Source organism: Mycteria americana, chromosome 5, assembly GCF_035582795.1.
Source record: "Mycteria americana isolate JAX WOST 10 ecotype Jacksonville Zoo and Gardens chromosome 5, USCA_MyAme_1.0, whole genome shotgun sequence".
Taxonomy (NCBI): domain Eukaryota; kingdom Metazoa; phylum Chordata; class Aves; order Ciconiiformes; family Ciconiidae; genus Mycteria; species Mycteria americana.
Window position 1 is genome coordinate 45,629,039 of NC_134369.1, and position 24,988 is coordinate 45,654,026.

The 24,988-nt window shown below is 35.9% G+C and overlaps 1 protein-coding gene across 2 annotated transcripts in view; it reads right to left on the reverse strand.

Moving 5' to 3' along the window:
- The window catches only part of RALGAPA1 (Ral GTPase activating protein catalytic subunit alpha 1), a 136,342-nt gene that overhangs the window by 30,912 nt on the left and 80,442 nt on the right, over positions 1 to 24,988 (reverse strand). For both annotated transcript variants that reach the window (XM_075503154.1, XM_075503153.1), the window contains exons 31-38: positions 24,819 to 24,953; positions 23,866 to 24,049; positions 16,115 to 16,979; positions 14,514 to 14,585; positions 13,451 to 13,574; positions 11,870 to 12,025; positions 3,276 to 3,434; positions 1,232 to 1,359 (exon numbers count right to left, since the gene is read on the reverse strand). In XM_075503154.1, the coding sequence (XP_075359269.1) occupies positions 1,232 to 1,359; positions 3,276 to 3,434; positions 11,870 to 12,025; positions 13,451 to 13,574; positions 14,514 to 14,585; positions 16,115 to 16,979; positions 23,866 to 24,049; positions 24,819 to 24,953 (1,823 nt within the window). The remainder of the gene's footprint in view (positions 1 to 1,231; positions 1,360 to 3,275; positions 3,435 to 11,869; positions 12,026 to 13,450; positions 13,575 to 14,513; positions 14,586 to 16,114; positions 16,980 to 23,865; positions 24,050 to 24,818; positions 24,954 to 24,988) is intronic.

A 24,988-nucleotide genomic window follows, 5' to 3' on the forward strand; every position in this document is an offset into this window, starting at 1 on the left:
GTACTGAAAGTTTGCTATTTCAAAGTAAATTGTTTTCCAATTGCTCATCACTATACATCAATATAATGCTGTAAGCCATCACTTTTCATGGTATAATGATGACAATACATTTTAAATTCTTTGATTAAGCCACTTGAGTAATGACAAAAAGATCGGACCTTTCCAAACATAAAAATACAATGAATCAACATCTGTCATCTACAGAAATGGCACAAACGTCATTTAATGTGATCATATCAAACACCATCCATCATTCATCTGTAAATCCACTTCATCATATCTAATCCAAAACTCTTGAGTATGAACAGTCAGCCTTAGAAAAAGCAGGGTATTTTAGCAACAATCTATTGCATGACAAATACAAGTACCTACAGCTTGGGTGGAAATTAAGCACAGAATTTCTTTTGGATCAAAATGTAAACTTACCTTTCAATTTATGAAATTAAAAAATAGTATGTTCTTGTTGATGTAACAAACAGGTATATAACAGAACTCAAACTTAAGAAGGGGAGAGGTACAAGTGAGTGACTTACCTTAAGTTTTTTAATTTCTGGTTGGTAAATCTATTCTTCCAACAGCAGCCCTTTCAAAAAACTACAATTTCAGTTCCAAAAAAAAAAAAAAAAAAAAAAAAAAAAAAAAGATATAACCTTTTCTGACATCTTTACAAAGACACTAACATAATTTTGACAACAACTTTGTATTCTGAGCTGAATAACAAAATCTGTATGACAAAAATGTAACAAATTTCTCATCTTGAAGGAAAACATCATTCATATCCCTCTTGGAACTAGAAAACAAAACTAAGTCACATTAATACTGGATAAATACTAAATACCTTTAAGGAAAGAAAGATTATTTCTTTTAGAAAAAGAAAAGTTATTTTAAAGTTAAAAAGTTATTTAAAGATATTTTAGAAAGTCTACTCACAAAATGTTCATTAAAATAATTTTGTTTAACAAGCAGTGATAAGTACATGTTATAAAATATTGGAAACAGGTGATTTTTCAGCACTGAATCTATTCTTCACTTAATTAAAAAAAGCTGGTCTTCATCTGAATTGTCTTCTATGGGTTTAAGTTTCTTAAAGGCACCATCACCATAAAAAATTGAAAACATTTTCCTTGTGTTAATCTGACAAAGATATAAGATGACAGAAAACATGAAGATAATATCTGTAGAACTGCAAGGGAATGTATATGCCTTGGAAACCATTTGAGTGAAAGGATACAAGTTTTGGTATAATGGGATTAATGATTTCAATGCACGGCTTGCATTTATAGCTGTTGCACGAACCATAATAGGAAGAATTTTTCCATTCACAATAGCACCATCAAAGAGTGGACCAAAAAATGGAACCTGAATAAAAAATTAAGAAATTCAACATAAAGCAAGATCTTAGCTGTAACAATTAGCAATCAACATTAACAATAGAGCACTCAAATATATCATTTTTTTTCCTCCTCATCGCTAGATAATCAGACCAGTTATTGTGCTCCATGACAGACCTTTTCTCTTGTGGAAATATACAGCCATATAACTGCTTGATATCCTTGGTAACAGATAACACAGCATTTGAAGAAAATTAAGCAACCATTTGAATACTATGTCTCATCAAAGGTTATTTCCAACATTTGCTGCCAAAATCCTGGGAACGGTCATGCATATGATGTTTATGAGGTTGAAAGGCTAGATCACAATATTGTAGGTGGTAGTAAGCAAAAGGAATAATTACTCAAATTTTAAAATAATATTTATCATAGCTTTAGATATAACATGTCCATAAGGACCAACTCAATGTGCAACTGTCATACCATTACTGGTGTACTGTCATACAATTACCCTCACCTTCCATTTTCTTTTCTTCTTCTATCTGTTCTTCTTCCTTTCTATGGTATCTACACAAATAGATTGTAAGCCCTTTACAGGAGAAATCTGTGGTTAAAGTTTGGCCTCTTTGGACCCTAAATGTAAAGCCTTATTTGTGAGATCAGGAGAAAACCTTGATGTTTAGTATAGGTAGCACACAAAAGGTTTACAGAACAGATGGATCTTATATTTTGGCATTACATTTTTCTTTAATCAATCATCATTTTGCAGTTAAAATAAAAAATGAAAACTCTATGAAGTATCTTCATTTCCTGTACGTGTGAATAAAGTTCTGAAGCTGCTAGCGTAAAGCGTGTGAAGAGCAGCAAAGTTTGCGCATCAGGTCAATAAAGGGAGCAGAGTGTATACTAAATACTCTTCCTGCTAAGATGAAACCAATACTGCAAAAGAATTTGAGATCCCTGTATTATTTTTGCCATCAGTCTTGAGAATACTGAAATCTGATGGAAGGCACTTCTTTTTTCACATACAAGGACCTCTTCTTGGAGTAACAACAATCCCTGCACTCAGCAGTTTTCTTTTTCCTTCTTAACCTGCACACCCCCAATAATGCAACTCTTTGTACTTAAAGTAGTAAGAGAAAGAATATACTTATTAATTAAAAACATAAGTAACCCAGTAATAACAAGATCAGGTACTGAATATAATTTCGTGCCTATCATCAGATAGAGGCAGTCATCATATAGAGGGAATCCTATTTCTGTCATATCTCATTTATTAATATTAGTGCTTCTAGAAAGAATTTTAATATTAAAAGTACAGAAATTCATGGCAAGTGGCATCACACACAGAAATTATGCAGTACAACCACTCATGACTACTTTTACTCAGTCAGTGTTCGCTACCCTAAACCACTGTTTTAAGAACAGGGCCAGCACAGACATTTGAGAAACAGTCACTAGAAAGAGTGTGTGTTCGTATGCCTAAGAGTTGAATGGTCTTGCTTCGCCGAATGAATGTCCAAACTCTTGTGTGGAGTCTAGGAGAAACTGAAAACTAGCTTTTAGAAGAAAGGGGAATATGACATAGATGGAGAAAGCTGGAGCAGGGTATTATTCAACTCCCACAGTCACATATCAAATTTGATTTAAAAGTTCGGCAAGTTTAATATTTAAATGATTACACAGAATATTCGAGTTGTTTCTAGTTTATGATGTTAGCAGATATGCTTGACAGGATCAGGCCTTTGCAATTTCAAGTTATTGATTTTACCATGCATTGTACTCACTGAGCTCTTCCTCTTCCTCCTACCACCACTGCAATTGTCAATGTTAAAGACACATCACCTTGTTGGATCAATCTATTACACCAAAAACTCAGATTCAAAACACAACTCAGTTCATATTAAACACACGAAGGAAACACAAAAGAAAAAAACACCTTACCTCAGGCTTTTTCATTATCTGGACACTGAACATATGGTTTTTCATGGGATAGATAACTATAAGAACATCACCAAATTCTGTTGGAATTATTCCTCTTCTATAATCTCGAGTATGCTCTGACCAGACAATGTGTACTTCATCATTTCCTAAATGTCTTAGCTGGAAAAGCAGGGATATAAACCCATCAGTTTAAATATATTCTATAGCCATACAGCTATACTAAATGCTCATATTTCAAAAAGACAAACCCACTAAAAAGAAATAAAGAAAAATGAATAAAATAACCAAATTACACTATAGTTCTCTTACAATTTCAATGACAGTGTTAGTTCACACTATTGGTTTGTTCTATACGTTTTTATACATTGGTGCCAATGTCTATTTAAATTAACAGATATATCAATATCTGTTTTCTACAAAAGCTGACATTTTGTTTATATTATCTCAAGAATGCAGAGTGATTCAATCTGATTTACTAAAATACTTTCAAGATTGCCATCATTGACAGGCAGCAAATTACTAAATTCTATATGAATTTTTACAGAATATGAATGAACATCTGTTTAAAAGCTACATATCTGAGCAGTCTTTAACCTCATCATTCTAGCCAAATTCCAAACTGACTCCTACAAACAAAAAGCTTTTAAAGGAGAACAGCTACTGCATTTTCCATAGCCCCTAGATTAACTAAACTAAATGCTCATTTCCCATGAAACCTGTATACCTTTGTAAAAATAACTCACCCCGCCCCCAAAAAACCCCAAATGGCTCTTGATTTGGCTCAGAATGGCCAAATGGGTTCCTCAAAACCCATAATGTATCCTCAGTTGTAATCATATAACCAGATTAAGGAATATCTTGAACACTTTGGAATTATCTGCACTGCAGCTCCAAAATGCTCCTTCTGCTAAACAGTACTGTCTGATAAACAAATGTTAACATCATGGAGAGAGGCTTTACATATACTGATCACATACACTCAGATTATTAAACATGACTTTCTTTCCAGTAAGTGCTATTTCAGAAAAGTCAAGCTGGAATCTCATTTTTTCCTCCTTGTGCATCACCAGTTATAGCTGACAATTGTCTTCACCCACAGTTTTCAGTTTGTTTGCACAGCTTTAGGTAGGTAGAATTTGTCAAACAATTGCTTTGATGTTATTCAAAAGACAGCACTGAGAACTGCTGTTAACAGCTAACGTGCAGATACTAATCTGAGCACTTACAAGAAATTATTGTATATAAAAAGGCAACAATTTTCTGTATTCATTTTCAGAATATAACTACACTTTAAATAAAAGCAAAACATATACACAGTAATCAGAGAAATTTCATTGCAAGCATTCACTTGTTTATATTACAAAACCTCCTGGAATGCTACCTTCGTCTTATCTGAAGGCTTATACTGGTTGTCAGCAGCAGACTTTTAAAATAAAATTAAAAAAAAAAAAAAAAAAAGAGGGGGGAAAAGAAGCCACCTCTGCTCTTCTTTGCTGGCTTTAAATTGTATCAGACTGAAAAATAGGGTTGTATTTCTACAAGAAAAGGATTTTCTTTAGTGTTGGACTGGGCAAAGGACAGATGGCATCAATACCCTACATCTTGTCTGATGCTCAACAAGTCATTTGTTTTGCCTGGACCAGATCATACATACATCCAATCTGCAATGACTGCAGTTCCTTTGAAACAAGCTGTTCTTGCCTCTTTTGTAGATGGCTGAATTATTTTGAACAACACTTAGTTAGCGATGCTCTTGTGCCAACTGTAAACCCAACCCAACAAAAGAATTGGTTATAACAACATTCACTAGGCTGAGTTTTATTTGACTAGATTAGAACAAAACCAGGCAGCAACCTGAACGACTGATGTGCAACACGCAAACAGCAGCTGCAGAAACCTTGGATGACACTTAGCAGTGACGAACGTCGTAAAAGACAACTAACTGTGGAATTGTTCTGAGGGCCTGAACCTCTCCTACCTTCCTAGGTGAAGTGACAATCAAACTATCTGTTGAAATATGACAGTGAAAGAAGGGTATGAGGAACTGATGGGCCCGCACTTAGAAGAAAGCAAAAAGCTCAGGAAGGATGAGGCTGCCTAACCCAAGAGAAAGCAAGAGGCAAATCAGTTTAGATATGAAATCTTGTTGAACATGAAAAAATTGCATGATCCTAGATTGGGGGATGGCCATCTGGTGCGCTGACTGAACTGAACTCATTGAACTGACTGCCAAAAAGCAGAACTAGGACTGATACACCCATCACTAAATCGCACCATTCCTAATTCAGCAATACTGAACTATTTCCTAGAAGAATTAGCCCTCCTTTACTTACTATCTTTGGACTCAAAGACAACAAACTCATATTCTGTTAGAAACAAAGGACAGTCTACGTGCCAAATAAATGGCTTTAAAATCCAGAACATATAGAGAGTTTCCATAGTGCAGCTTCTTCTGCCCTCAGAGGGCATCACTGCTTCTGAATTTCATTTACCAAAGGTTGCCCCTGTGTACCTGTTACTGATACCTGCAGCTAATCAGGCAGGACATCAGTTCTTGCACTTCTGTGAAAGCTACCCAGAAAGAGCATGGCTACTGATGCATGCTTTCACATCAGACTGACGCAGATTTTGGTGTGATAAAAATGTATTGTGTGGTTATTGCAGGAGGAGGACTACTGACAAGGGGCACGTATTTTTGGATGTCAAGTGTACTGAAGCCATTATTGACTTTTCTCTCCAACTTCAAAGTTTGCTTTATACCCCCCCAGAGGTGTGAGTATACGTTCCAGGCTAAAAGCACTAATTGCTTCAGAGGAAAAGGAAAATGAATCAGATTATTCCAATGAGTTCCCAAGTCCTGTCAGGTGTGTTTCACCTCATGATTACTACCAAGAATGATTTGACAAAGATCCAGTTTGACTAAAGTGTAGAATGGCATCTCTGTGACATACAATGGATTGAGAGTCAAAATCAGATGGTGCAAGTACGTGGATGATGGTATAAAACGTGAATGGTAGTTTATAACAAGATGTAAAGTACTCAAGATCAAAACTGTGATCAATGCCTTGTTTCCATTATAGGAGGTAGAAGACTGACAAAAATAATAGACAAGTAAACCAGATTGGGTGTTGCTGATTTCATCTTTATGTCTGGAGAATAATTAAGTTCTGGATAAGTCATTCTGTTCCTTTTTCAAGAGTAGATCAGAAGAAGCTCTGACACTAACATAGTGCTCCTTATTGCTTCTTTCAGATGTCCCCACCATGGTCAGCAAGCAAAGCTTATGGGAAAGCTTGAATGGTGGTAACTTGACTCATCAACAACACTTGATTCATGGAAGAGATCCAATACCTGAAATTGTCTAGAAAACCTTTCCAAGGTCTGCTAGATTTTGCATAAACTTTTTAGAAAGAATAATTTCAGTTTTTCTTCTTCATTTTTCAGTTCCCTATTGAAGAACCTTGAAATTGAGCAGTGCTCCATGAAAAAGCTCTCTGGCAAGCACAGGAAACGTTTGGAGAATCCATCATTCACTGTAATTATTACACCACAGGAGAGCCAGAGCTTAACCTCTTTGAACTTTAATCTGGATTCTTTATGTCTTTGTATTGAACTGGAAGCATCCCAGAATTCAGTGTTCTGGACACAAGTGGTACAAAGAAACTGAGCTATAACCACCTCTGCTCATTGAACCCTAAAGGACAGACAGCAACATGGTTTCCCAAGAAGAAGGTGTGGTCCCAATGTTATCTGACAGAATCAGATTTGGTGCACACAGAACGTACAGGTACAGAGACTGAAATCTGTGTCCATGGTTACTCAAAACACCACCAGTTGTGTCAGCCACTACATCTTCACGCTCATTTCCTGACCTTGTCTTCCTAAATTTACTACTTTGTATGTGCATAAATCACAGTAAGCAAAACAAAGTGCAAATCCTTATTAGAGATGTAAGGCACAACAATAATAGAAATAATAAAATTCTCTAAAATAATGTTATACTTCAAGCAACCAGTAATACACTACAGCTGAAACACGTGGAACTATAGGTTACATACCAATATTCTAAAATGCTAAATAATGCATAAATACAGATCAAACTGCTCTACAGAGTTTATTATCTAAGCATAAGGTAAGACACAAAATGGAGATGGACAAATGCAAAGAAACTGCAAAAAGGCATTAAAGATTAGAAAAATGGTTTTTATAGCAGCATTCTTGAAGAATAAAAGTGTCAAAGCCAGAGAAAGGAAGGTTCAGCAATCAAAACAACAGTTTAGGATATAATGGATAAATTTTAACTGTGTGTATGGAAAGGCTATGTTGCAAGAAATGTTATGTAGAAAAAGGAACAGAGTCTTAAGCACAGACTGAATATAAGAATCCCGAAAGTGGAACAAATTAAAGATGATTTCGGGATATAGGCACAAGTGACAGGCACAATGGTCGTGTTATCTGTGGTGATCCAGAAAGGTGGCAATGAGAAAGAGATTAAGAACTCTGTTTTAGCCATTTTGAACCTGAGCTGTTGGGAAGACAGCCCTGAGGAGATGTCAGAGACAAAAAGATTTTTTTAGGCTTGCTTTGAAACTCTACTCCATTAAAACAAATATATAAAAATGACCGACTGTTAGGTTACCTGAAATTTCAAATTTAACTCAAAATACTTTAAAATATTCTTACTCTATAGCCATCATCATGTGTCAGCTCTCCTAATACATTTATGTTAACTGAATACAAAAGAAATGTGAAATAAATATAACCAGGAGGGATGATCAAATCTAATTTTGATACATTAGTGTCATATGCTGTACATGTTACAATAGCAGCCAGACTTAATACTAAGCTGCAGGCTATACTGAAATTTCCAAATGGCAGATTGTTCTAAGTGATACCAAGTATAATTGAAGTAATAAACGATAGTAAAAGCAAAGCACACTGTCAGGAAGAATTTAAGTATTTACTTTTTAAAATTAAATGAGTTAGGTTTGGAAAGGCAAGACAAGTGAAATAATGCAGGGCTCAATTTACAGAAAATTCCTTTTATTTATCTGTTGCATTAACCCTTGAACTCTTGCCAAAATTACTGTAATTTCTAATACTCACTTACCTAAAGGAGGGAGAAAAAAGGCTATTATATTTTCTTATGATACAACAGCTAGCCCCAACTTTTTCTTCTTCAAAAATGAAAGTGTTCATTATAAAAAGAACAGAAGGAGCAGAAACATCTGAAGTAATGGCTTAATGCGGCTACTTTTGCCCATTAAATGTAAGCAGCACTGCCGTCTACAGCATACATACCCTCTAGTTGAATTTTTCACAAACTTTGTTTCTACAACTATGGTGTGTTTGGTTTTTTTTTTTTTAAGCAAAATGTGTACTTAATTGTAACTCCTAAAAAAGATTGTACTAATAATTTATATCTATAAACATTCAAGTTCCCAATACATGTTAATACCACAATAAAAAAACTAGTTATAAATACTGGGAGCTATGAATCTTTTATGTGGTTAGGAGGATGTCACACGTAACCTAGAATCATGTAATACACCCAAAGCCCAAGATGAATTAGTATTCCAATAATTAATAACATTACTACTTTTTATTTACATATCTTTTGTATAATATTCTCACCTACAATGCCTTCACTCCTTTATCAGGCTAAGGAAGGAGGAGCTAGACAGGTGATAAACTGTAGAGGCACATACATGAGCTTTCTCACTCTGTGAACTGAGAGTCTTCACAGTTTCATTTAATCCTGATATTTTCTTTGCAAGTTTGTTCTTGTAAGGGTAGTGTAAATACTTTTTACTCTAACCTTTACTTAAGAGAAACAAAATGGATTGCATTATCAGCATTAAATCTTTAATTTACTATTTGCAAATTAAATACCTATTTTATATATGCATTTTAATGTTAAGTTCCTTTACATATTCAGAAGATTTTCATCTGTTCTCCCTGAATTCATGTCTTTTCTTGCTCTTGTTCATGTCTTCAGAAACAAATACTTCAGAGGTATCCAAGACACTTAGAAGTTTTATTTACTACTCTGTAAGACTGATGGAAAATAAGTTTAAAATTGGCTTAGACTCTGAAACAGCAGAATCTTGATTTTGTAGTGGCTGGACTGGCAGGAAGAAGTTTTGTTTTAATTTAATTTAATTTCCATTTATAAGATCAACCTATCATGCACCTCTAGGCACATTTACAATATAAAAACCAGCAGCAGTTCTAAGCCAACTACTGCAAGTTTGCTTGTTTTTCTCCCATTGAATGAAACAGACAAAGAAAGCACAAGAAAGACCTGTAGAGAAGCTCAAAACTCAAGTTTCTCTGGAGGTCATGAACAGTACATGCACTCAGAACAATTACAATTGTTAGCACACACATGGCTCTCAAATGATTTTGAGGTCCTCTATACTCTGTGTGAGCTGGACAGCATCTCATAAAACACATTCCTCTTGCTGACGTGTTCAGGCTAAGCAGCACAAGTAGTTGCAGAACTAGTAAAAGAATTAAGCCTGTTTTCCTACTCATGTCTCCTGATACCACTTGCTGGCTTCTCCCAAGATGCAAACTTCAGTTGATGCTTTCCTCAAGTTTGGGATGACTTTCATAGCATCTCTCTCTGGTGCTGGTTCCTTGATGTCTAATGCTTCTTCCCATGCAGTCTTTACCTGCTGAGTAGGAGCACTAAGAGTCTCTCTCACTCTGTCTCCTTTACTTAGCCTATCTTCATTAAACATACATGAAATTAACACCTTTCAAACATGTCTCTCTTAAATTCGATTGAAATGGACCAAAAGGTGTTAGGGAAGGGAGGAGAGACATACAGGCAGGCTCACAAGCCTCCATTCATGGGGAAACTGGGCTTAGAAAGAACAAAAAACACACCCTGAGGAACAACAGGACAGAGTCACACAGAAAGAAAGTAGCTTGAGTAAACAGCCCAACAGTAGCTGAGCTACAAATACAATCCCAATCTTTTGATACATTCTACATATCCATACCGACCTCAAATATTCCAAATTACTGACGAGTGAGACTGTGGGAAAAGGAGGAGAGAAATAGGCCTGGGGCAAGCTGGAGTTGTTAAAAAGTCCAGCTGACACCACTTTCTCAAGCTAAATCAGAGGAAGCCTGGACCAGTGCTGAATCTTGCCTGGCAGGAACAGCTATATGTAGATTCAGAGTACTCCTGGAGCCAGATACGAGATCCTGCTTGTGTGTCCACAGCATTTGCAAATTATTTATTATTAATTAATTTTCACTGTGACCCATCTTCCCCCTTTGTCAACCCTTTTTAATGCTCTAATTCAAACAGATTATAAACAAACATTGTGAGGACAATTACAAGCTGTGCTTTATAAAACCAAGTTTCTGTTTAAAAAATACAGAAGCCAGGCAACTTAGAAAAAAAATACATATACACACTGTTCTATACTGGAACAATAGCAACAATCTTATTTTAAAATTAGTTATTTTTGCTATTAAACCACTTTTATAAATAATTTAACAACCTAAGCATTACCCTGGCTCTACTTCAGGAAATAAAGAACAGAAAGGACCCAGCACCATAGGCATACAAGAAAAAACATTTTTTAATTTAAAAAAAGCCACCAAACAAACCAACCTAAGATGCGACAGTGAGAAGTTAGAACTCATAGTCAGTCTATAATAATAACAATAACAATCATATTTTTTTCTTCAAGTTGAACACAAAGAACAAAAAAGTCATTAATAATTGAAGCTTGCCAGAGGCATGGCTATTTCTCTCTTTACTAACTGTCTACTGTCTAATTTAATTACAAGTATTAAACTCCATGCTGAGGTCAACCAGCTTCAGTTCCTCCAATATTACACTTCAACCAGTGCTCATTAACGTGTCTACTGAATGGATTAGCACATCTGAAGATGTATGTACGCAGGACGGGGGACAGTCTAATGATAGCCAATTGTTCATTTATAAATGGACACATGTTTGAGACTGTAACTTATTATCACTAATGTGGAATTTATTAAATTCTAAAGAAAAAAATACCAATACAGAAAACCATTTTTTTCTTAATGTGGCTACGAGAGATCATATCACTGTTGAGCATTTGTGCCTGCTCCAAGACAAAACACCTTATATACAATAAACATCACTGAATTCTTAATATTTTTAAATTCTTCTTGAAGGGAAATTTATGTTAATAGATGGCACGTGACTCTTAAGTGAATAAAAAGTCATCTTAGAAAGTACTCACCACATATTTATTAACTGGCATTTAAAGTCTCCGAGTACTAAAACATCATTCAGATGTAATGCTTTTTCTTCTACACAAACCATTACCTCCCTTCATTTTTCACCACTATATATGTGATCCTGCCAACATTTGCAGTGATGGCAAAAATCACCAGTATGGCAAAATTAGAAATTGGTAGAGAATAATTTGTATGGCTTAACCTACTTCAGTAAAATACCAACTATTAGCAGGTAAAGGTGTTATGCTATTTTATGGTTTTTTTTAGAAAAAGTTACTGGATTTTCTTTGACTCTAAATTCTCTGGGTTTATTACCAAAAGAAAATCTGTTATTCAGAAACACCTACCTTTTTTGTTAAAGAGTCATCTGAATCAGAAGGCATTCTTGTTGACACATGGAACATTACTTCTACTGTCGAGGTAGCAAAGTATGGAGTGGTCAGTCCAGTGCTTTTGTTTTTTTGCAGTCCTCCCATAAAGCCACAATGGTTTGTGAGATTTACCTAGAAGTAAAGCCCACAAAGCATTAGGAGAAAAAAAAATTACCAGGTGATAAATAGATTCTTTACACTTTGAAATGCACTTTCAACTGAATTTTTAAAAGTGAAGGCCCTTTTCACAATAGTACAGTTATGCTTTTCTGAAAGAGCTCAGACTTGCTGACTAGACTGGAAATCAGCTGCAGTGCAGTGGCATTCTATATTCCATGGTCACCATGATAACTAGTAAATAAGTTTCTAAGTCTTAGTTCTATGGGAAATAGTTTGGCACTGAAACAAATAAGCATGCTTAACGTGCTATTTCACTTTTACAACAGTGCCTAAAGAAAGCTGTATCTCAGACGTGAATACATTTAATCTCTGCCCACATGGGATATATTTGCTTTTCTGTTAAAGGATCCAGAATTTAATGTTAAGAGGTTAAAATATTAGATGTCTCATAGTGGAATATTAATCCAAATTAGCAACTCTCTAACCTAGCTAATAAAGGCTAAGAGAATTAACCCACTAAAGAAGGATATTTGAAGACACTAATGTGATTTTTTTTTTTTCCCCTCCTGAAGAATCAGGAATGTGGGAAATAAACATCAATGTTTGTGACAGTCAGCAGACTTCTAGCAGTTTTCCTCTGTTCCTGTGGAAAAGTCAGAGCCATTATCCACACTGCTAATCTAGTTGTGCTCTTATATACCTAAGGTGTAAGAAAAAGAACAAATAAGATGGACACTCCTGTGGACACTCCTGATGAACACAAGTCACAAGAGGAACAGAAAACCTGCAGATTCTTATGCAGCCAGCCAGGAGCAGGAGTGATTCCTGTACTTCTGTGCAACAGTGCCAAGTTCAACTTTACAATGGAAGTTAATCCTGTGCAGTCAGAAAGAAAGGATACAAAAAAGGAAATCCTTGTAACAGTATTGAACTAGTGACTAAAGAGTTGCAGGTCCATATAGATGATGGGGTACATCACAGTATTTCTGACTGCTGGAAGAGACATGGAGCAGAGTGTGTGAACAGATACATGCCTGCAGTGGAAGGCAGGCAGAAGGGAGCATGAGAGAAGCTGCATGTTCATATTTTTTGCATTCCCAAATTTGAGCAAATCTCAAATTTCAAGGCACTTAACAATTTACAGGCCTACAAGGACATCAAGATGCCTCCTAATCAGTCCATGAAAGCCAAGTACAGGACTGCACGTTAAAGAATCATCTCTGCCTGCACAAACTTTCTTAAATTGAAAGAGCTTAAAATTAAATAGCTAGTATTGCTAATGAAATTAAAACCAGAATTCTTCTCTACATCCTACTTACAAAATAGCGTATTTCAGTACTTGTGAGTAACGCTAAAGAGCCAAAGACTTCTAATATCTAAAGGGATCTGTAGTTTTCTCTGTAAACAAACTTAGGATAAAAACGTTTTAATAAATACCTCCCAGCCAAGACCAGCTACAAAATCCTCATAGGCTTGACTTCCCCCAGTATTAGTAAGAATGGAGTGTTTATCTTCTTGTCCCTCAGCAACATAAAATACTGCAATCTTGTGTGTCTCTCGGCTGTAAAACAGAGAATGGTCACTGCATGACAGTGCCTTTACAAATATGAAACCAAAATATGCAAACAGTACACATAGAGCATGGCTTTTAAAACATTGAAGAAGATAGTGGAAGCAAAGTACAACTATATGGCTTCTTTTTTAATACCTTCTATACTTCCATACTCCCATTCTGTCTTTTCTAGTCTGGTCTTCTCTAGAGCCTGAAGTTTTGCTATATGTGAACAGCATTTACCCCTTTCATCACTTCTAAGATGTAGGATGGTGCTGGCAGTACCAATTGCTACTGGAATAGCTGGGCTTCTGAAATGAGCAAAACCTGCAACACAGGCATTATCGACACTGCACTGCCCATTAACAACAGTGCCTTGTGAATGCTGTGGTAAATGCAGCTTATGCAACTGAACGAAGAATCTCTAAGTACTATAGCAATGTCTTCTGTTCACTGCTTGCTGTTAGACATTGGAGCAACTGAAGGTGGTTTCTCACACTTCTAAAACCTCCACTGGATTTTATTTCAACTTCTAGAAAAACAACTCAAAGTTTTTAATTCTGTGCTACAACTCCAACTAGAATTCCATGTCTTCAAATACTAACAGCATTGGAAAACAGCTAAACAATTAGCCGAAGCTTAAAATGTGGAGACTTTGATATATCAAAGTTTTAAAACTATTCCATGTTATGCATACAAATGTTCATAGTTTTAAGTTATTTTGAAGTTTGTTCTATCTCATGATATTCTACTTCTAAGTTTCTCTCTACAAATAACACCTATGTAACTTCAATATAACATCAATAACTACAACACAGTGCAAAATACATGAATAATTTACAAAACTATTTTAAAAAATTAGTTCAACTCTCACATCTATGCAATTAGAGCCATTTAAGTACAAGCACACTTAAAACAAATAAGTATCTAGCCATTAAAAGAATTTACCATTGTCTTGAGTCCAAATTTCTGAGTTCTCGAAGTAACTTCTCATTTTTCTTCAGGAGATGAAAGCTCCTTCTAAACAGAGAAATTTGTAACTCTTATCACCTGTTCACTGATGGATACAGAACAGTACAAGAATGGTACAAGAACATTTCCAGGTCCATTCAAGAACAGTCAACAAATGCTTTTTCCTTTTCAATAGTCCTTTCTTATATAAAATATTAAGATATCTTTCAAAAAATATACAAGCATTTTTTTTTACTCCAGGAAATCTCTATCCATTATAGCCCTGAGTACCACCTTTACTTCTTTCCACTTTCTTCTGTCAACCTATTGGATCCAACTGCGATCAATCTCTTCTCTACAGAAGAACAGACAGAACTCCCTTTGACACATATATAAGCTGCACACTTTACTAGGCCATAATATATATGCTTAGTGACAAAAGCCACTCCCATAATCTACTGTCCTAGGGAGTCAGTGCATTAAACATAGAGCTTTTGCTATTCTGAATTGCAGAAGAGAGCAGAACGTAGCTCACTAGTCACCCAGCCAGCTGTAACAATTTAAAGAAAAAACAAAACAATATGTTAGAGCGAGAAAGGCACTTTTGATTTCTTTTAAACTGCACTTAAGATGTTTCCCACAAAACACATTGGAATGAGCAGTACTGTTTAAAACCAGACTGCCTTGAGGAATGAAAGACCTACATAAGAAGGGTTCTAACACCAAAATTTTGTTCAATTCCAGCGATAGCTCAGTGACACAGATTATTTTTGTTTTACAGAATATCCATTTCCCTTCATAGCAAGAAAATATTTCAATGCCTCTAATATGGAATTTGACAGCTATGGCAAAAGAAGATTTCAGAAAGACCCTTAAATTCTAGGATGCCAATATTTGTACATACCCACATGTATACACAGACATACACCTAACTACACCCACACGCAAAAAATAATGTAAACAGAGACATTACTTTTGTAACTGAACATGGCTTGTCTCCTGTTGTTCTAAACAATACCCAAACAATACCCAAACATTGCCAATGTTGAACTAAATAGTAGGGGACACATCTTTCTCGCCAGCTAACACAGATGCAATGCTTTGAGGCTGCATGCAAGCATGCTCTTAGCAGGCAAAGCAGCAGGACACTGTCCAGCAACACAATAGCTGAGAATATGACACTTTCAGAGTCTCATTCTGGCATAGAAAGGTAATGATTTTTGCAGGAACATACATGGGAAGCAAAGAAAGCAACAAAGACGCCGTCTTTACCCATGGTAGTACCCCTTAGTACAGTTGGTGAAAGGATTATTAGAAAAGATACCACTCCTTCAATTCGCCTTCCAACACTGTTCTAAGGAAAGAATATAAATAGCAATAAAGGCAACAGGTTCCTCCGTTCTGTCTCTCTAAATGACAGGTTGAAATGCAGAACAAACCTGCCATTTTCCCCTCAGTTGCACATCCCCTTTCCTCTTTTGTTGGCTGGCCTGGAGTATTTTTGGCTTAACCCACTGTATGATCAACTATTATTACACAGTAAGAACAGCACAATTCCTTAAAAAAAATTTCTTAAATTGTGAGTCTTTTCTTTTTACCTTTTATCCCAAGAATTCATTCCTAGTATACTGAGAAGTAATCTGCAGTAGTAAAATGCTGACTGGGGCTTTTGTGAGGTTGGCTCGTCCTGCTCCATAGCCCTCATATTTAAATCATTGAAATGCTTTTCAACAAACTCCCTCTCTTCTGTGTGCTGCTTCAGAATTGCATTAATGACATCGTTCTCCTGCTTCTCTGAGATGCAGACTGGTTGAGGAGCAGGGATGTTGAGTGAGACACCAGTTCTCTGTAAGCATTCAGGGCTTGTAACACCTAAATACTGCAGGAGCTCATCAAGGGCATCTTCTTCATCCCTAATGGTATCCCATGTTGGTACAGTGTCTCTAAATTTCCTTTTTACTTGGAGTGTAATTCCATCCCTTGCAGATACATCCTCCACATGCTCAAAAGATGAAAGAGCATCTTCTGGTTTATCTTGTTGAGATAATGAAAGTGCAAAAGAAGTTTGTTGTGAAGATCCACATAAAGATGATGGTCCATACAAAATGGCCGAATCCCACGAGTACTTGCCAGATAGATCACGCACTATAATTCTGACATTTGAATTAGCAGATGCAAGTCCAGCAGACAGTCCTCCCCCAGGCATGTCATCTTCTGCTTGGATTTGTATGCAAGACACCAGGGAAGTATTGTTTAACACAAAGAATTGAAGGTTTGGGTTCTCAAAAAGTTCAGGAGAAAGTTCAGGACTTTCACTGTATGGATTGTCGTTGTTTTCACACACTTGACTGGTTAGCATAGCAGGACCTCCGCTCATAGGATAGTGGCCTAAGTGGTTGACTAGATGTGTTATCACAGTACGAGCAGCAACAGAAATTAATCCTTGTTGCATGTGAGTTTTCACTGCGAGAGAAGGAACATACGTTTTAAAAGAAGAGTTCAGAAAACAACACTGAGATTTATGTATTTCTTTTGGTCCCCTCTTTGTGAGCTTTAAACAGAGGATGAGCACTGCAAGATTAGGATACAGCCAACTCAGCGATGGAAAATATGTATTTTGATGAACACTGGTCTTATACATAAATGGCATGAAAAATCATAAGATAGTTAAAGAAACATCTTCATTATTTTACAGCCTACTATACCTCCTTTACCATAGCTTTGTAGTCAGCACGGTTCTTCTAAAATACATAATTTCTTAATCTAGTGAAAATAAATCTTAAATTGCTGATGAAGCAGAGATCATAATTGTGTTGTAAGAAGTCCATTTCCAACTGCAGTGAATTTTTATATTTATACACATCATTACACTGTGAAAAACAGAGGAACATAGATGCACAAAACCTCTAATCCATCTTAATTTCCCCGGGGAGCATATCGCTGTAGGTTAGGCTGAGAATAATACTGGATGATTTTGAAGTACCAAATCAAAGACCGGGCTATCTGCAATGAACACAATCTAACAGTAGCAAAATTTTCAAAAGGCAAATTTCATGCCCCAACTGCATTTTAAGAAGTTTCAGGCTGGAAAAACTTGGAGGGAGAAAGAGAAGTTAATTGTGCCTATCTTATGTGAAATTCATCTTGTGAGATGCACTGGTGTTTCAATATGGTTTTGCCACCTCCTTCTTTGTTGCATACCTTCCACTTGGATGCAACATTATCTAAATTCATAAAAGGAATTTCTTAATGTTTATACCACACCCTGCTAACCCAATACTTTATTGTTATTGGATTCTTCTATCAAATCCACTCTACATTACCCATGAAGTACAGAGCTGGTCAAAGCGACTGTCAGGCAGACAACCCTCAACTGCTCAGAGTACCCGCTGAAGAATCCATACACAAAAGTATTACACTGTAGAAGATCACAGGTAGAAGAGAAAACAGGACCAATATGGCAAAGCACGTATTTCTGCAGCCTCTCTCTTTTAACAGGACCTGGGTGCCCTGAATTTGGGATTTACAGGGGGAAGATAAATCAAGACTGTATTCCTCAGGATTACATCAGATATTTTAAACTATATTAAACATTGAAAACTGCTGCAAACACTTCCCACCTTCTTTCTCACCAAAAATCCAAACTAGAATGTTCTGAACCACGTTACTTTCTCATTCAGTATTTACTGACAAAATGTAACCTCTTGGATGTGTAAGTATGGTATAATGAACTCATCTCCCTTTATATTGTGTATTTATACACAATAAAAACTGATGTTTAATAAACAAATTTCTTTTTCCAGTTTAAGGCGTCTTAATTGGTTTAACTGGAAAAATAAAGGCAAATTTGTAATGCATACTGACTGTCATGACAGATTTTTAGTTTCTGAAGCACTGGATGCATTCTGCGTCTGCAAAAGTAAACAATTTGTATATATTTGCCTTTTTTTTTTTCCCCACAAGGTTTGGGTAAAGCATGTAAGAGACGTTTGGGACTCTGGCCCTTCTCTACCTTTAGGGAGCACTAGATCTCAAGTGCAAAAAGGGAAACATTTCATCCTGTTAATAGTTGGCAAAATCAACTTAATTGTTACACTATTCCAAAACTCAGATAAACTCAAAATATTTCAATAAATTAAGGCCTTGAAAACCAATAGAAACAAATTAGATATTATATTTTTATCTGTAACATTCTTGAGGTTTAAAAATTTACAAACACAAATACATTCAGTGAAGCTGAATTAAATGTCCAGATATTGACAGCATACAAGGAAATTAAGTTATAGTGCCATCTGCTGAAACATAAGAAGGAACTGTAAACAAGTTTATACAAGACAAAGAGAAAATAAGTTGGACGCTTGAAGAATAATTTATCAGTGCAGTACTAACCAGCACCTGGACAATGCAGAGGCTGGCCCATCAGGCTCATCTTTGTCAGGATATTTATGCCAAGTGTTTAGCACTTGGCACTGCACAGGTAAGTAAGGTAATGCTCTTCTCAGGTTCCTAGGAGCAAAGACATGTGAGCTTCCCAGCTACCTGAAGTCTCACACTGAGTAGGTTAAATGCCTTCAGTTAAGTTCTGCTGAAAAACCTGAAGAAATGAGAGGGACCTGTCAGCATATAAGTTATTACTATTACTGTTTTGTGGCAAACCCTAAAGATCTCAGACCTGATCATGGTTGTATTGTGCCTGTGTACATGAATTTACTCCCTTAGAAGCCTAAGGGACATATGGAAAAGAAAGGTGATACAATGATACAAAGAGCAGAACACTGAATTTAAATTTGGAAGGTCCATTCCCAGTCCTACCGTGGTCTTTCTCTGAAAGTTTTACTCTTGAATTAAAATAACAAATAAAAGAATTGGGATATATATCTGTCATTGCCTCTTTTATAAAATGAGATCAGTACTTTTCATTGAGTTTTCTCTCAGAATACAGTATTGCTGATTTAAAAATGACACAGAAAACTTAAATCAGAAGTATTAAGAGAAGCATACTGAGAAGTAAACTGTAAGATGTAACTTGTTATGTTGAAATAAAATAAAGCAGTCTCGAAACATTTTTGCCACACAGCAAATCAGATTTTGGAGATAGTTTCCCTTAGGGGAAAGAAAAAAAAAAAAAAAAAAAACCAAAAACCCCAGTAATGCTTTCTGAAAATATGAGAATTCCAAATGAAATTCGCAAATTCGCAACTTAAAGGTTACAATATTAGTAATTTGTTCCTAGAAGCACATCTCCTCAATCAGGAACAACTGGACATTCAATGTATTAGAATTCTTAAAATGAGTATCTAAACCATGCTCTTTGCTTCTGGAAGGCAGATCAAATTACACAATAATGCAAAGCCATCACAGCTTTACCACAAATTCTACAACCTAAGCCATGCGATTACACATTAAAGCAGCCTAGCTGGCTGCTTTGCCAACCTGTCTTCCTGAGTGAACTCATCTCTGCTCTCTTTACAGTGGTACAGTCTTTTTCCTGGGCAATGTAATATTTATGCGTACATGATCGCTTGGTAATTTGCTAGAAGCATGTTATACTGGCTATTTTTCTCAGTCCCTGAAATTACCTCTTTTGTGGAAAGGCTGAAGGTCCATCACCACTAATTTGTATCAGCTGCATGAATGGAGGATTCCTGAATTTCCTTAAGATACGTTGTTAACTCTTTAATTCAACTTTGGCTGAACAGCTTCTAAACAACTACAGTTAGGTAGTAGAAGGAAAAAGGAATGACTGAGGGTGGAATTTAACTCTCCTCACCCTTTTAGCTATCTAAAGAACGATGTACCTGATTCATTGCAGTTAGAAGCCCGAATTGGAGACATGGGATTAATCTCTCCCTGGAAACTCTTCTCTTTCTCCATTACATTTAGAGGGAGCTTAAGAGAGTTCAGTTTAGCTTGGCTACCTGTATTTTCCATTAGCTTAAGGAAGTCTCACTCCTTTCTAATTTTAAGCTTCAGGTATAGAGAGATGCGGTTACAGAGAACCCATCTACAGAATATTCTTCACAAAACACAAACTGTGCTAATCTGGATGCACCATGTATAAAGTGTTTTTTAAAAAGTGTACTTTTGTTCCCTTTCAGTAAAAAAGCAAACAGCAAAGCCTTAAAAGAAAAGTACTTTCTATTTCTAATTTTTAAATAAAAGCTAAGACTAAACATCAGATTGAGGAAACCTTTTCTTCAGAAATTGAAATATATTAGGAAAAATGATCAATCTATGCAAAAGAGATTAAAATATGTTTGGAGAAATATGACAAATGGGGGAAAATCCATGAAATCAGTAATTGATGGACCACTGTATCTATGCAATGCAACTACAACCTTCCAATCACAACTATCTCTAACAGATTTGTGATCTATGAAGAACAGGTTTCAAAATGTTTTTGCCTATAATTGCAAAAAAATTCCCATAAAATATTATTTCCTTATAACTAGACTCTATTCAATAGTCTGACTTTGCTATCTATTAACATTAGAAGATGTATAGCACTTTTTGTTTACTGCTACCTGTTTTCAGCTTTCCTGTCAATACAAGGGTCACAAACTCAATTTTACTTTTTCCTAAATGTTTGTATCTTTTACAAACAACAAAAAAGCTTTGAAGGAGATGTTCCCTTTTAATTCTCCCTCATATATGTTCATGGTCCTGTAATGACAGGAAAAGATCAGAAGCAGGTAAGCAGATCATGGTACAATGCAGTCCAAGTTAGCTTTTGCACATCTAAACTGTACAGTGAAGGGCTATAATGCTATACTATCCTTGGAGAAAGCATACCTGTCAGTGCGACACTGAATCCAGGCTAGTTAGGTGCGGTGAATTAGCAGAGGCAGCACTTGTATGCCTGCACTGTAGCTAGAGGAAGCTGTTGTTGATACTAGCTAGAGGAACAGCTCATCAGCCTTCGTGTAGACAGGCCCTGTGATTCCTTAGATATATGAAAGCACCGCAGACTTGCTGTCTGCAGGTTCTGATGATGCAAGAAAAGCTTCCTACTGATGTCTTTATTGTCAGCTGCTAGAAGTTTGTTCTGGTTTAAATATAACACTTTAATATATTTAACACTTAATTTTCTTAACACTTAACATTAACTTAACTTAATATTTAACACTTAAATTATTCTTTTACTTTTACTTAACATTTAACACTTAAATTATTCTTTGTGTATCGTACACCGCCACTTTACCTGAAACCTACAGAAAGGAGGACAAAGAAAATTTCACAGATAATCCTAGGTATAACAGATTCCTTGTGAGAGATAGCACTTGGAAAGTTACTGAAACAGAGAGGGGAATAGTCCTCTTCTCTCCCCACATCACCTGTTCCCAGAGGATTTATCAAATCTTTGCCCCAGCATTTATTGCAGGGCTTGCTCCAGCCTCTCAATAGATCCTGTCCCCACCATACAGCTGTATCACTGAAAGTCCCATATCTTCACGGTCTCATACCACATCATACTGTGGTAAGTGTCCATAAAACTTGTGATGGATCTGACCTTGAACAATTCCTTCAAAAAAGGTATCATGATAGCACTTAAAAAAGAGGTTGACCCATTGACATGCTGCTCTGCTGCTAGCTTGTGCTAATTGACCTCCTGTCTTGATCAAGTCCCAGACTGGTTGTTATCCACTAACTTTACTCCTCTCACTCTTCCACCAATGCCAGGGAGAACAGATGCTGTGCGATCGGTTAAGCACTGCCAATTTTTTTCTCTGCCTGGCAATGTGGACTAGAAGTGCCAAGGTTGCAAGACCAGGGTTGCATTATAATGCTGTAGTTTGCCAATTAAATTTCACGATCTGACTTACAATTCCAGAGCCCTGAAACTTTAGAAACATATGGGGCTTCCTTAATTCACCTGGAGAGATAAAAGGAACATCTGAAATTACTTTTATTTAGAAATTTAACAAGAAATCATAAAAGAACAGATCACGTACAGAAATGCAAAATGAAGATATCGATGCTAAGGCTTTGTGCAACTACATTCATTTAAAGAGAAATCTATTCAGGGTTGTCTTTTCAGATTGTCAGATTAAACAAGCCACATGGCATTTGCTGCTAACCCATAATTACAGATTATTACAGAATACAAAAGATGCCAGGCATAAAAAGCTACTACAATTCACTACACTGTAATAGAACATGCAGTGGAAGTTAATTTTGGCAAATGCTTTAAATATTAGCTTTACATAATATGTATAGGTGAGACTGTAATTAGGACAGAATGAATCCTTCGAAGCCTCTTTCATTCTGACCCAGCAGATGATTACTTTTTACTAATAAGACCACAGCCATTTGACAAAAAGCCAACTATAGTACCTTGCTTCATTCTTCAGTAAATTTAATAATTACAGCTCCTCCTGCCAATAGTTCTCAAATCAGACTTGTTCAATCCAATACTGAGCTTATTAGGGGACAGCTCTATGTTTAGAATTCTTTGGCCAAAAAAGTACTTGAGGATGATGAAGCATGCCTTAGACAAGGGCACAATGATTAGCCATTTTCTCTACATAAAAAACAGCACGTAGTCACTACAGACCACAAAATCACCTGCTGTTAGCACACAGCTGCTACAAAGAGCTTCTGCATTTATCTGGTTCTTAATACCTTTAAGGAAGCCGAAATGGAACAACTTAATATGGAGGGAGAATAGCACTACACAGAGTTTCTGGTATCAGTATTAATCTCATCTTTTTCAATTTTCTTCCCAATGTAGCCATTTGATATTTACTAGATACACCGCATAATATGTGCTACTCCTCTGTAGCTTAGTTTCTTGATTCTTTATTTTTATTTTCGAGTTCTGAAGAAAATGTTAATTCCCAGGTGTCTTAAGGTTCTAAGCAGATGAGAGAAAATTTCTCTCCTTTTAGATAACTCTGTGGTTTTAAACAGTGTAAACAGATTGACAACAAATTATAATTGGTTAAAAAAACATTCAGAGAGAGCTTTCAATATGGCAAGCTCAGACAGGAAAAAAAATCCAAAGTATTCTTAGAAAAAGGAGGAAAATTAAGAAAAAATAAATTAATTTACTGAAAGTAAAATGAAAAGCAACATTTATCCATGTTGCAGTACTTAATACTTTTTGCTGATACACAGAGCACACAAGAATCCATATCAAATCGATCTTCATGTTGTTCAGAAGATACTTATTTCAGTTAATTCAGTTATTTCAGTAATTGCTCAAAATTATGTTAGCTCATTCCATACTAATGGTTCTTACCTAGTATCTAGGTATAATTTAAAACTTATGCTTTAGACAAACACTTCAATACTGGAAACCAAGATAAAATCTTTTTGAAAGAAAATGTATTTAGGCAATTTGACAAACCTTCAGTGACTGGCTGAAGTTTAGAAGACCTCTCCGAGTCTGGAGAATGCAGTGGTTCTGGTTCCTTCAAGCTTTCTAAATGCATAAAAGGATCGTAATCCACACATGCCAAATCAGAAAGGCTTAGAGGAAAATATTTAGGGTTGCTAAAACACTGAGATCCATAGACACATCCATGCAGAACCTAGAACAAAAACAGAATTTAATGACATTAACTACTGAAATTTCTACTTGATAGTTTTATAAGAAAGGAAGTTTATTTTTATTTACATTTTTTAATTGATTTGTTAGAACCAGGTAGGCAAGACAAAATGTTGGAAAATTTTAGATGCTTAATGTTTACAGAAGCAAATCCTGGTCTGCAAGGAAAATTGTTAGAACAGTGTCTGCACTGAAGTGGAATTTAACAATAAAGAAACAAGAAATAAAACTTACAACAAATCACTAAGCTACCTTTATTTTTAGATCTCCTATCTTCTTTAATTACATATGCCAGGTCTAAGCTGCTGGAGGTTTTAATCCCCTTCCCTTGCAAAAAAAACCCGCCTGTCTTTGCTCTGTGTCCCTACAGACAGCAATTATAACTTAGTGCTTTTTACTTTGCTTATTGCTAAATAAAATTGCTTAGTATAAAAAGCTACTTCCTTATCTGTCTTAAATGTATAGCTGGTCTTCTACACCACAAATGTCTGCTATTGGTATGACATACAAAAAGTAACTTAAACATCACAAAACATAAGACAAAATTTTAATAACAATTCCAAATATACCAAAGATCAAGCAGTTACAGTAAAACTTACAAGAACTAAGACAGCACTCCAGCAGTAGAACTTAGTTCTACTAGAACTAAACTTACAGAAGTCAGCTTACAGAAAAGTTCTGTCTTCATTTCCATGAAAACTGACTACCTCCATACATAAAAATTCTCATTTAGCGAGTAAAGAAACATGTACCTTATATATACAATTAAGAACGGATCTTTCAGTCTTATCATTTTCTGCTCCTGTAGTGTGAAGAGGCTGCAGCAACGTCTTTAATGGCAAGGCCATTATCCAATCCAATAAGCACAGAAGTAAAGAAACCACCAACTGGAACAAACACTTTCAATTACAAATCAATTAAA